Below are 14,354 nucleotides of genomic sequence, written 5' to 3'. Positions count from 1 at the left end.
GCCCAGCGAAGTATAGCCCAGCGAAGCTAGTATACATATATTCTTTACTTTTGTAATGGTACGCAAACGGAAGTTGAACTGATTGTGCCAAGTGACTTTCATCATATTCAGTGTTCTGTATGTTTTACCTACTGTGGAATAAAGCAGCTTATGAACCAAACCAAACAATGCTTTGCCTAACGTTAACTCAATCCACTTTCAGAAAGATTAAAGAAGTACATGTGCTTAAGGGACACAGACCCGGTCCAGATCAGAAGGGAGTTTTCTGGGTCCTGCTACTCCTCCGGCAAATACAGGACAGTGGGAGTTAACCCGTAAAAAGACAGGAAACCAGACCATTTAAGGGACCGACTGACACCACTGATCCTTTGTAGATACCAGCGGCACTGCCTGGATATCCTTGCTGTTGTACAGAAACCAAAATCGTACAGAGTACTCCAGGTATGGCACTACCAGTGCACAGTACAGACTCGTTGTCATCTCCTGGGATTTGGGCTCTATCCCTCTGGCTGTACTTCCAATATCCAACTCGTTTTCCTAACTGCTTCCACACACTGCACTGTTGCTTTAATGAGCTAACTAGCACTGTCTCCAGATCTCTCTCCTATGTTGTGTCCTGTAGCCTAGAACCATTTACTCTATATTCCCATTGTTTAGTTCCCGGCCCTAGTTTTCATTACCATGCCTTGTCCACACTGAATGCTATTTGCCATTCAGCAACCCATCTTCACAACCTAGCTAGATTCCTATGTATTTGGTTTACTTCTTCTCTATTGTCTGAAATCCCCCTATCTAGTGTCATGTACAAACTCGAGAACTTTGTTTATATTCCAGCTACAAACTGCTTATATATGCAGTAAACAGCAATGACCCCAGCAATTCCCTCCAATTTTCTACCCTAATTTCTTGAGGCCTCTGACTCATGCAGTGGTACAATTTCACAGCCGCCCGCTGCCCATCTGTAACTCTTACAAGTGGTTGTTCTTTGTGTGTGAATGTTGACTGTGAGTGTCAGCAGACTATTCCGCCATGGGGAATGTCACAGCCGAGCTTGATCTTGTCTACACCCAGTGCCCACACATGCACACTTTCCAGAAGGAATCAGTGTATAATAATCAGGAGCAGCTGGAATGCAGCCACCTGTAGCTCTCCTATCACAACACTGGCTGACAATTTAGTCGGTGTATGCTGGGGATCAAACCCGAAACCTTTCTGATCCGTATGTCTCAACTGCACACTGGCAACAAATTTAAGCAACTGAGCTATCATGGGAGTAGTTCACAGGTACCATCTGACCCACTTTTGTCACTTGCAACTATTTTGAGTTTCTAGACGTTTTATTGCACAGGAAACTTTAGATTAACCGGCCCCTAAATAACCGGAACGCTCTATCCACCGGCAAAATTCAGGAGTCGGTTCAGGTAACATTTTTTTACTTTTAGTTACTTTTTTTACTCCATTTGTTGCTGTGCAAGGGTGTAGCTGAAGCTGTTGCTAAGCTACAGAGACGCTTGCAACTTGTGCCGATTGTTTTGAAGCTGTTAACAGGGTTTGTTGCTTTATACGGAGCTCTGAGCTCCGTATCTTTTACTATAGCGTTCGGTTATCCGGAATTGTTGATGAACCGGCACCACGTCGGTCCCGTCCGTGCCGGATACCAGAAAGTTTCCTGTACTATCCCTAACTGAACCAAAACAAAATCCTTTAAACTGGGTTTTATTTTCTATTTGTACAGTATCTTACTTTTTATACAACATCATTCAACGCAATCCCTATCTCATCCCCGCTGACCACTGAACCTCTCACTCACACCTTTGTTACCTTCAGGCCTGACCTCCAATGTACTCATCAGCCTCCCGAGCTTCACCGTATATAAATTCCAACATGCTCAAAACTTGCACCGTATCCTGTAATAAACACCAGTCACTTACCATGCTTACCACCGCTGAACTTCCACTAATTCCCCATCCACTAATGCATTGATTCTAAAATCCTCATCTTTGTTACAAACCCATTCATGATTTTGTACCACTGTATCTTTGCAACCTCTGCCAGCTGTATGTTCCATCTTGCATCCTCTGTACTTCTCACATTGGCTAACTGTGCATTTGCCCCAGTTCCACTTTCATCAGCCATCCCACTCGAGTATTCTCTCTAACCCCTTCTATCTTGCTCCATCTCTCCATTTTCAAAACCCTCCTCAAAATCAACCTTTATGGCAACCTTCTCCAGGTCTTTTCCTAACCAGTGTTTGTTTTTTCCTCCCTACCCTTGTAGGGTATTTTGGTGAAGAATAGGCTACATAAGAGCACATTGTTAACAATCTGTTTTTGAAAACATTTTTTATTGCAAAACTTTAACTTCTAGTTAGTATATTTCAATAAAGAAGTGACTGCCATGTTGCAGCTTCAAGTACAGGAACAAGGATGTCTTGCTGCAGTTGTACAGGGCCTTGGTGAGACCACACCTTGAGTATTGTGTGCAGTTTTGGTCACCTTACCCGAGGAAGGACGTTCTTGCCATGGAAGGAGTTCAGCGAAGATTCACCAGGCTGATACCTGGGATGGCAGGAATGACGTATGAGGAGAGATTGGGTCGATTGGGCTTATACTCGCTGGAGTTTAGAAAATTGAGAGGGGATCTCATCGAAACCTATAAAATTCCGACAGGACTGGACAGACTGGATGCAGGAAGGATGTTTCTGATGGCCGGGGAGTCCAGAACCAGGGGTCACAGTCTAAGGATAAGGGGTAAGCCATTTAGGACTGAAATGAGGAGGAATTTCTTCACCCAGAGAGTGGTGAACCTGTGGAATCCTCTACCACAGAGGGCGGTGGAGGCCAGTTCATTAAATATATTCAAGAAAGAGTTGGATATATTTCTTAAGGCTAAAGGGATCAAGGGATATGGGGAGAAGGCAGGGACAGGGTACTGAATTTGGATGATCAGCCATGATCTCATTGAATGGCGGAGCAGGCTCGAAGGGCCGAATGGCCTACTCCTGCTCCTATCTTCTATGTTTCTATGTTTCTATGCTTACCTTTTTGTCAAATTCCCTGAAGCAAGTGTTCCCCTGTGCCTTGTCACTGGTTCTTCCTGTAGTTGGTGAAGGGATATTGTCATTAATGTCAGAATGCAACCATTTCTGGACAGTTGCCAATTTCTCATTCTGGGAGCTTATCTCTGACTGGAAAATACTATCAACCATCTCCATTTTAGGTGCAAGATGTCCTGCGACGGTATCCCCATTGTCATTGATTGAAGCACACCTATTTTTTCTAAAAACTTCAGTTTCTTTTCTTCCGTCATCATCTTCTTCCTCGATGCTTGAAGAGCTCTCCTGCTCCTGCTGCAACGTTTCATTGTGTTGTGTTCCAATTGTCCAGTGCGTTTCTAATGTGCCCCTGGGACTGTCAGCTGTCAGTCCTTCGTTGGAATCCTTGCCACTCTCAGAGTCCCAGTCAGAGTCAGTGCTAGTGGAACAGCGATCCAAACCAGAGGATTCTGCCCTCTGTCGAGATGCTCGAAAAGGTTTCACTGAACCACCATCAACTTTCTTCAGTGGATCGAGAGCAACAACCATACTGGAGGCCATTTCTGTAGTTCAGAAGAAACAAAGTTTAACTTTAAAAAAAAAACACTGAATGTGTCCATTACTGTGCACAGTATTAAACAGAATGCCAGTCCCATTTCCAACAAGTACTACAAGATCACATGACTGTAATGCTGCCTCAACACTGCAACCACACGTCACCACTGAAACAGTGCTTCGGGAAATGCTTTTGAATGTGTATTGTCCTATTTCGTTGGCAAGAAACCAGTACAACAGCCTACAGATCCCAATGTAAAGGTTAAACAAAATACAATTGGCGGCAAGTCAGCAGAGTGTTTGCTCGGCATGTCGGTCTGTGCCAGCCTGAGGCATGAACCAAATTTTCGGCATTGGGCCTCATCTGAATAGAAATGACGAGCTGCAGGTGCCAAACGGCCATCCAGACACAGCTTGGCAGATGTGGCTTGACAAATTCTGGCCAGCTCCAATGCCAAGCTGACCCGTGTGTAGGTCCTGGGATGAGGAGGAGGAGGATGCAAAGCCAAAGGGGGGACAGCAAACCTGAGCTGCTACCAGCCGCAGTGTTTTTGTGAAGCCAGGCTGGTGCGCTCCTGCTCCTTCCGGCTCCATAGAAGTATAACCTTTAAAAAGTTGAGTGGCCTTCATTGGTCCCTTCAAAAAACGTTATTTGTACTAGGTTTGAGCGGCCTAACCAAGCGGAGCTTGCACAACACAAGCGCCGCCCATTTGCACCTAAATTTTGCATCAGCGTCCTACAACCAATTTGCGTAGGACTCCAATTTGCATGGAAAAGCAGCCTTACACCCGTTTCAGGCAGGCAAGCTACTTGCAACTTTACAGGCCTGCCTGAATATGGAATCAGGTGTGCCTTGGGGAACAGTGGGATAACTGAGGTGCTTTCCCAATTTTCAACTCATGATAGCCTGTTTTTAGATGCAAAATGGATGGTGGTGAGTTGAATTTCTCCCCCAATATTTCTAAACAGACATGCAGATATTTTCAATCTATCAATACAAATTTTTTTAAATGTCTATATTAAACTTCAAAAAATGCTGCAATTATTTTACTCAGCTACAATCATTAGTTAGAAACAGGGTTTCACTTGACAACGAGCTGGGGCAAGAGTTACCTACCTGTCCTGAGGAGTTGAAAAATAAAACCACTCACTAGGCTGCTAGTACTTGTCGTAAGTCTTGTGTGTGTTCTGCTAGCTCTCTAATTATTTACCTCTTCATCCTCTGCTTTCTTCTGAACCTCATCTTTCTTTCCCTTGTTGCTGTTCACTATATCATTGAGCTGCAATCCCTCCATGCCATTGGCGGAGCTAGGTTTGGTCGGCTGGAGGGGTTGAACTCGGATTTGGCCGACTAGGCAGGAAAAGGATCGAACTTGGAACGGGGAATGCCAACTTACCGAGTCTGAGGGTCGAGCCAGGAACCACACAGATTTGTAGGTTAAACCTGGAGGCCAAAGGTGGGTGAGATTCCTGGGAGCGAAATGGAGGCGGTCCCCCAAAGCCGTGTTGGCTGACCTCAAAATGATTGGAGGTGTAATGACCCTCCTGACCCCTCCAATGGCTTCATCGCTGCTCCATTCTACAAGTGTTTTTTTATATTGTATTTTCACACATACATGCGGCGTGACAACCTGATGCTGCATGACAACCTGATGCTGCATAATGCTGACAATCATCTGCTATTGCTTTCCCTTTCCATGTATGCTGACCCTTGTCCCTCACCCGCTTTTCTAGGTCCATCTGCAGAACATGACCAGGAGGAGGAGAATCATTTCTCTCAAGCACTACCACAGAAATTGGGACCAAGGTGGAATAGATAGCAGGTTAGAGGGGTCTGTATGTGAAGAATCACAGAGCACAAGTGAGCAGGAGCTGGACAGGTGGAAAGTGCAGCCCAGGACGCGGCTCGCTGGAGGACAAACTCGGCTTCTAGCTCTGCTGAGGAGGAGAGAAATGCCAACGTTCAAAAGAAAACTGCTGCTGTTGTCCTTCAGCTTCCGCTCCATCCTTGCCATCACCGGAGTCTTCCTCAACAGATTGTGGAAGGTCTATGTGCTGTACAGATTCCATGTGTTGTCCCCATTGAACAACAGAGTTGTGCAGAATGTAGCAGACAACCACAGTCCGGGAGACTCTCTATGGGCTTTACATGAAAAGCCCCCAGATCTGTCCAGGTACAAAATTGTTGTTTGAGCAGCCCAATGGTCTGCTCTATGATGCATCTAATGGTCCCATGGCTCCCGTTGTTTCGCTGTTCAGTGGGAGACCATATTTATAACGTGGACATGCCAGCCTTGTTTAACTGCACCTTGGGACAAAATTTACTGCATCAAGGGCCAACCGTGTACTGGGGGTAAAGAACATGACTGGAACAAATAAGCTACAGCGTCTCACTTCAAAAAACCTGCAATCCGCTTATGTCGATAAAATTGACATTAACGGGTAGGACTGTAATTAGTTCAACCCAATATTCAATTTTAAAAGATTGTAGGTCACACGATGCATAAAACATACAAGATGTAGTACAGCTGTTTAAAGTAAAGAGGACTCATCTCTTAATTGGAACCAAACCTGATTTGTCAGACAGCAGGAAATTAATGAAGCTAAGGCTCACTGAAACAACCTTTTAGTGTGTCAATACACATGTCCCCAACAATGGGCCTTTTTTTCTGATTGTCAAACAAACAATATCAACTTTAATTATTTAATATCTTTTGGCACGGTTTGCTAGAGCTGAGTATAGGGCACACACAATAAAGGACAAAGCGGCTTTTAATCCAATAAAGAAGACAGTTTCTTGACTGGAATTATCCCAATCTACAGCACAGCTAATTGCTTTTTAAGTCATACAATCCTCTCAAAATTGTTTCTTTTTAAAAAAAAAGAATTGCCAAGTAGTCTCAGTACGTACCAGCAGGCTCACTCTGGCTGCTGTTCCTCTGGTTCCGAAGTTCTTGGATTTGTGCTCGGATCTTTTGTTTCTGCTCCAAATCCTCAGCCTCTCCTACCTGAAAACAACAGGTTTTAGTCAGTAAGTACTTTGTTCATATGAAAAGGGATCAAAAATAGAAAGTCAGCCAGGTTATGAAACATTGATTTCTGCGATTGTACATTTGTCCAGCTGAATTCATAATGAACCGTTCATAATTGTCACTCTTTTCATAATTACTTTCATGCGTCAGTTCCCCTCCCTCAAGTGCTGTAAAAAGGTGAAAATTAATGTATATTACATCAATTCTTATGAATGCAACAGTCCTGAATGTCCCCTTATGCACTGTAACGTACAGCATCACAATTGCGGTTTATTTACGAGTAGCAGTCAGGGAATAAAGTGTTCTTCAGCTTGAGTTTTACAATTTAGTACTTACTCTTCTTTCTCTACCAAAAATTAGTTACAGAAAAAACACTGAAGGTAAAGGCAATCATAACAGAGCGCTGATATACCAGAACAAAGTCCTATCAACAGGATATCTATTTGATCCACTCCGTTCAGTAATATGCATTCATCAGATTCTGGATGAAGTCGTGCTGCTAAAATTCTTCCTAAACGTTATACGGATTGCATCTAGCCATCAGGTCATTCATTGAGGTCAAGAATACAACTATCAAAAAGACATTAACATACATGCCATCCCACCCACAACAGGGATTAACTGCATCTCACTGCCTCCTCTAAAGAAAGAACTTGTATTTATACAAAGCAGGAACGAAATTTAACAGTGGCATCCTCCAAATCTAACAAAATTTACAACACCTCACTATTCAGATCTCACCAAGGATAGGGATTTACCACTGTGTCTCTCCACATCCTGGCTACAAGAAGTTATAGCTTCTCACTATGTACAGCTCAAATGGACAAAGATTCACAGATATCACATTCTCCGCACTCTCAGCTAGGAAACATTGTGAGAGCAAAGCATTCTGTCTCGTGCGGGGGCGGGGATGGAGAGGGCGGAAGAGTAAGTGAGTTGGCTCACTCATCCCTCTAAATATACTTCCCGTCAGCAGGTTACACAATAACAGTATCTTCCTCCTCCACCACTAATATCAATGTCCTATCAGCTAGAGGAGGCTGCATTTATTTTGATGTACGAAGAGTGAGATATAAGGAAAAGAAACACTACTGCCACAAATTTCTAATTGGAAAAACTTAATGTACAGCTTATTTGCTGGCAGAGACTCCTAGGCAGAGGCCCAATACCTGCAGCAAAGGGCATTCATACTCAAAAAGGTTAAACATCTGATGCAGTAAAATTTTCATAAACTGAAACATGGATTTTATCAGTAACTCGCAGCCTTATAAAACACGCTGTAGAGCAGGTAGCTATTTGCATCCACTTTATCATTCTCACCCAAATGACGAGATGCGATGCCTCATGCAGTCCACCATCTCATCTGAAAGGGAAAATTTCACAACTACATCTCATGCATGCTGTCAGCTGCAGTATGCATGTTACAGTGCTTATTACTAAATCAGCTCCTTTTTTACTAGGGGGCAGGATTACAGATCTATGAAAAACTGGGTCTACAATTCTGCAGCCAAGATAAGGAAGTCAGATTTACCAGACCTCATGACACGTGTCATGGGCGATGTGGCAGCTTCCACTGCAGCACAGGCGGAAGCGACGCAATGTCTTAGTGCAGTAATGGAGTCAATGGTTGCTGTCATCGAGTCTCAGACTGCTCTCGTGCATTCTCAGTTTGATGCCACGAAAGTTCTGACTGCTGCCATTGTCGCTGGGTCCACCACAGCCCACTGGGATCTCACGGTGTCGCAGCAGGCCAGCAATCTGTGATCCAGCAGATTGGTAGGGATGCTGAGGTGCTGCCCCGGTGGAGTGGGAGTGGGTCAGTGGAGCAGGAACTTGCTGTCCTCTCAGGATGACAGCATTCCTGATCCCACCACTGCCACTCCACCATTGCACTTGTCGCTGCCTGTCATCCAGCCAGCCCAGACTGCCACCGCCCAGCCTGAGGTGGTGCAGTGTACAGCCGGGCCTTCCAGGCCCAGAACTGGTAGACAGCATTCTGCAAGGCCACCTGTAGTCTCTGGCACCGACATTCAGCAGCCTTCCACTAGCTCTGCTGCAGCCACTGGGGAGACACTACGTAGGAGCACTAGATTAGGAAAGGGGACTGTAAAGAGGGGAGGCAAGGGTTTGCACAAGGGTAATTATTGTTGTATATATGTGGTTAATGGTTTTTGATAAATTTACTACTGGAATGTTGCAGATTTGGTGCTGTGTCTCATTTCAGTTTTGGGGTGTGGTACGGAATCACAAAGTGATGGAATGATGGCGACGTGCTCAGCAACCGGAAAGAGGACTCGAAGTCACTGGAAACGAAGTCTGATGAAGTGGTCATGGACCGACCTTGCAGAATGCCGATTGAGTGGCTGCCTCCTCCATCGCTGCTGTTCGTCCTCCTGCTCCTCTTCTTCCTCCTCCTCCTCATCCTCGACCTCCTGAGGTGGTGGAGTTATGCCTGGTGGCAATGGCTGTGCCCTCATAATGGCCAAGTTGTGGAGCATGCAGCAGACGACGACGAAAAGTGACACCCGCTCAGCCGAGTACTGGAGGGCTCCTCCCGAGCGGTCAAGGCAGCGGAACCGTTGCTTGAGCACTCTGATGGTCTGTGCAATGATGTTCCTGATGGCAGCACTGCTCTCATTGTATGAGTGCTGGCCAGGAGTGTTGGGGTTGCGGAGAGGAGCCAGGTGGAGAGCGGATAGCCCTTGTCTCCCAGCAGCCATCTGCAAGCTTGATATGGTGGCTGGAATAGAGCTGGCACACCAGTCTGGCACAGGATGAAGGCATTGTGGCTGCTGCCAGGATAGCGGGCATTGACGGTCAGGATTCGCCATGTGTGGTCGCACACCAACTGCACATTAATTGAGTGGCAGCCTTTGCGGTTACAGATTATCTCAGGATTGTTATGAGGTGCCCACAAAGCGACGTGGGTGCAGTCATGGGGAAGCTCGCTATCCTGGCAAAGCCACATGCACACTTGTGCTGCTTCTCTCTGGTCCTGGGGAAGGAAATGTAGTCCCTTCACCTTCTGTACAGACCATCTGTAACCTGGCGGATGAAGCAATGGACGTCAGACTGGGAGATGTTGGAGATGTCGCCTGTCACACACTGGAATGATCCACTGGCATAGAAATTGAGGGCGATAGTGACCTTGACTGCCACTGAGAGAGCCGTGGTGGTCCTGATCTGAGGCTCGAGGTCTGGCTGCAGGAGGTGGCAGAGCTCTGTGATCACATCCTTGCTGAAGCGCGCCTTCTAACACACTGGTCCTCAGTGAAATTCATGTAGGAGAACTGCTGCCGGAATACCTTGGGTGGGTAAGGCCTCCTGTTGCAAGCCCTGTTGGCCCTCCTACCTTTGGCCACATTTTGCACTCTTTCTCTGTGCCTCAGTTGCCTCCGACGTTGACGCTGGAGGGTGAGCTCCAGTGCCAGTACAGCCCCCATAAAAGGATCTAAATATTGCACTTTCAAATCTCCCCTCAATGAAACTGAAGAATCTTTATGTGCCAGAACACTCGTTAAAATGCAAAACGCTCAAATCGTTCAAAAGGCCTCTTTGCCTATGTGAAACTAACAACGCAGCAGTGTTGGCCGACGAAAACTAATCCGGATGTGGACGCCTTTAAATAGTGCTCATCCAGCGGACATCCGACTGAAAGCCGCCTCCTCTACCTGACGTTGTTAACGGCAGGCGCACAAGCAGGGGGCAAGAGGGAATTTTTCATCCGGGGTGCTACCGAGGCACTGTGCATGGGAATGATGTCATGATCTCCGGACACAGGAGATTGGGAGGGCAACGTCTTACCGCCGCCGCAAAACTCCCGCCGAATTTAGCGGGAGCTGTTGATATTGCTGCACCCGGTCGCAAACCCATTTGCGCCCCCCCAGAGGCACTAATGGGAGGCGCAAAGGAGCCCAATTTCTAGCCCCCAATTTTTTCAAGCCTTTCTTCATAACCATTCTTGGCATCATTCTAGTAAATCTTCACTGTACTCTTTTTAAAGCTCTTATGTGTTACATTTTTGGGTTTCATTTATCCTTTTTACTTTCGAATCTTTGGCTTTCATGTTTCAGACTGTTCTCATAGGTAAGACCTAACTCTTTAAGTCCTCAGTGTGTCTTCATTTGCCCTGATATCCAGATACATCTCAGTGTGCCCAGTGTGTCCGGCATGTAAACAGTAAGGTAAGTACAGGTAATTTAAACTTCTTTACACACTTTAGACACACCAAACACACTTACCTTTGCACTCATGCACCCATCACTCACCTGAACACCGACATCTCGACCCCTCCAAGTCCTTCAACCCGACGGCCCGACTCCTCTAACTTGGCATGGTTTGGAGCCATCGGGAATCCCACACTTCAAGCTTTAAAATAGGGATTAGGCTAAAAACTGCCTGTTTACTACCTGTTAACAGGCAGTTAATTGGCACTAATCCCTTCCCGCCTCGGGTAGGCGGGTCCAAGTGCAGGGCGGGTACCCGCCTCCTTTGAAACTTACATGGAGGCGGGTTGGGGGCGGGATGGTGTCGGGACCCCCAAATTCGGGACTTTAACCCCCCGCATGCCTCCAATCCCGACTCCACGGGTCAATGAAAATCGACCCCTCAATGTTTTTAACGGGAGACTGGATAGGCACTTGAGGGAAATAAACTTGCAGGGCTACGGGGATAGAGTGGGGGAATGGGACTAACTGGATTTCTCTACAGAGAGCCGGCACGGAATCGATGGGCCGAACGGCCTCCTTCTGTGCCGTTATGACTCTCTGACTATGACAACAAAGAGAGAATCCTTATTCTTAAGATTGTTTTAGCCATTGGTTCTATTCTATACCTTCACATGATCCTTCTTATCATAGAAAGGTTGCAGAATAACACTGTCAAACAATCTTTATCAAATAAAATAAGAAGCAGTAACATACATTTTTAAAGTAGTTGGGGTAAAAATTCGGTAGCGACAGGGCGCTAATTTTAGCGCCCCGAAAAAGTTAGCGCTCCCGCGGCCGATTTTCCCAGGTAGCGCCCCGAGAGAGAGGAGGGGCGCTACTGGAAGTGTCCTGTGTCCCTCTTGGGGCGCTGAAAGCCAAAACCGCGGTGCGACGGCCTTCTTAAAGGGGAGGGGCCTGGTGCAGTGCATCCCGGCGTCCAGCCGGGCCACCAGGGATCGGGAGTGCCGGGCTCACGGAGAGCAGCCGGCACCCCGCGGGGGGGCTTCACGGGGGCCGGGGACAGCAACGGGGGCAGGTGCTGGCAGGTGGCCAGCAACAAAAATGGCCGCCCGCCACCTCCCCTTTAACGAGCGCCACCCCGGCCGCAGGTAGGCCCCCCATGCCCCGACGGACATAGCGTCCGGCGGTAAGTCGGGGGGGCGCCACCCAATATTACAGCCGGGGTGCGAGCGGGACGCAGCCGCTAACCTCCCGCTGAATTTCTAACGGGAAGTGCAAATCAACCGAATTGAGCCCCCGCTGTTCCTAAACACCTGCTCCCTGGTGTCGTGATTGCCCTCCCTTGTGATGCCATCCTTGTCTGCATTACAGTGGTATACCCATCAAACAACTTCAAACCCCTACGATTTTCATGCACTCTCTCCATCCAAGTCTTCCTTCCCCTCCAGCAGTTGTATCCACTTTTCTTCATCTACCTTCCTATTCATGTTTAGCTGTGTGGCAAGAAATGAGCCGATCAGCTGTTCTGCTCGCTCCCTCCCATTTGCCACCCTGGGATTTTCTGCTGGAAGTGACGACAGCTATCGAGTGTGTCCACCCAAATAAAGGGGGGAGTATTCAAATACATCATACACCACCTTAATTTCCATAGTGTCCAGTGTTGATATGGCATGCGAGAAGGGTTTTAAATTTGAACCAGCCCCGTTAATGAGTGCAATTGATCAGAGGGATATTTACACCCTGTCCACAACAGCCATTTTCCTTCTCTTGACCCCAAGGTGGGTTTCCCAGTGCAAACAGGAATCCCACAGTGAGTCTGTCAAAATTATTTAAATTAAGCTCAGAAAATTTGCTGGAGTTAGTGATGACCAAGTTGGGTGGATGCAGAGCCCACCCACCGACTTCACTCTGATTCCACCAAAGCGAAAAATCCAGCTCAGATGAGGATAGGATCACAGTTGTCTGTAATACTCCATCCAAGGTTGAACAGTGTGCTGACACTCACTGTCCAGACTCACACGAAGGCTGGGAACCTGTGTGAGGTAACAGAGGGTGATTGGTTCCATGGAACTGTACCCCAGCAGGGACAGCAGGAGAGAGGGTAGAAAAGTGACAGAAGAGGAAAAAATAATTACTTCTCCACTGCACAGATACATTCTCATCATTGGTTATGATGAACATTCAGCACAGGTTCTTTTAGATAGGGAAAGAGAAAGTTTAGTTTGTCTTTCAATGGAAGTATCATCAATTCTCAGCAGTTCTGATGAAACTTGAAGTTACCCTTTTTATTGTGTTTTTTATAGTCCATTTTTAGTTTAACCTGGAGGCCAAAAGGGGCAAGAATAGGGGCAAAAACCCCAGAGAGATTTAAATAAATTAAGTGTGAAGACTCAGTATGCTGGAGACCAGCATAGCCTGTTGCTATGCACGCCATTTAAATATGCAGGCCTGCCTTAGGTTGACAATGGGCTTCTTTTTGACCTCTTGATCTCAGCGTGCAACAACTCATTAGACTGAAAGGAGATGGGAAAATCTACCAAGTCCCTAGGCACTCATACATGCACAGAAAAGCTGCAGGTATTCATTCTTCAGTTCCCCATCTCCTCTTAACAATGGCTGAATGGAATAAACCATTTCTTTAAGAAGCTCAACATTATTACAATATAAGCATGATGTGCTCCAGATTAGCATAAAGACACCCACGTAAAATAAATAAGTTTAAATAGATATCATGATATTATTCACAAAGCTTTCTCTATTCCAAATGGTACAAAAGTTAGATGGTAGATGTATATAACTACTATTAGAAACATGCCAAATATAAGGATTTAGACCATTTGCAGCATAAAAATTCCACTGTGTTAGCCAAGCACAATGCAACCAACACCAAGTTCTAGAAGCAGGTATATATGAGAGCCAAATGCTGAAATCTTCTCCTCTAAGTGACTCACTCCACAACAGAAGTCAGATGAGTACAACTGTTCCAAGACACAAGTCAACTGCACTGCAGCTTCAGCTAGCTGGAATAGTGTTCTCTGCGCCTGGCTCATCACAATTCTGAATCCATGAAAGCAGCTTGTCTGCCTGGTACTATGCCCTTGACTTATGTCGCGCATGTGTGGAAAGGATGCTGACTCCGACCTATCTCAATTGCAACTAGCTGAAGGTGGACCCACATACACTCCCCAAGTGAGTCTTTTCCAGCTGGAATGCAGACAGGCAGGGAAATTTTCCACCTCGTTGTATCAGTTTCCGCGGACATGATTCAGGAATGCATGGACCAGGAATGCGGGCAATAAACACTTCCATCCAATCTCCACTGGAAACTTCCCTGTTAAAATTTTCCATTCTAGTTGCAAATCCACATTTACTCCCACTCATTCATTTTGTTTACATGCTGCATAGTAATTAGGGCTGTTCTCGGCCTACCAAATCTCCCAATGTTTAGGTTGACGTACTGCCCAATGTTACCTATGTCCATTCAGACCTAGTCTTAAAGATAAGCTGCATTGATAAGGGGCACATTCATTGCATCTTATGCTTTGCTTGGTACAAGATTAAAG

At 46.2% G+C, this 14,354-nt stretch overlaps 1 protein-coding gene across 11 annotated transcripts in view; it reads right to left on the bottom strand.

Moving 5' to 3' along the window:
• smtnb (smoothelin b) overlaps window positions 1–14,354 on the bottom strand; it is a 382,571-nt gene that overhangs the window by 152,465 nt on the left and 215,752 nt on the right. For all 11 annotated transcript variants that reach the window (XM_085961407.1, XM_085961413.1, XM_085961405.1 and 8 more), the window contains 2 exons: window positions 6,502–6,598; window positions 3,041–3,597 (listed from right to left, as the gene is read on the bottom strand). In XM_085961407.1, coding sequence (XP_085817533.1) covers window positions 3,041–3,597; window positions 6,502–6,598 — 654 coding nt within the window. The remainder of the gene's footprint in view (window positions 1–3,040; window positions 3,598–6,501; window positions 6,599–14,354) is intronic.

Source organism: Somniosus microcephalus, chromosome 19 (genome assembly GCF_052327205.1).
Source record: "Somniosus microcephalus isolate GS21.2 chromosome 19, FLI_Smic_1.0, whole genome shotgun sequence".
Classification (NCBI taxonomy): Eukaryota; Metazoa; Chordata; class Chondrichthyes; order Squaliformes; family Somniosidae; genus Somniosus; species Somniosus microcephalus.
The sequence above is the reverse complement of the archived record's forward strand: the minus strand, read 5'-3'. Positions and strand labels throughout refer to the sequence as shown.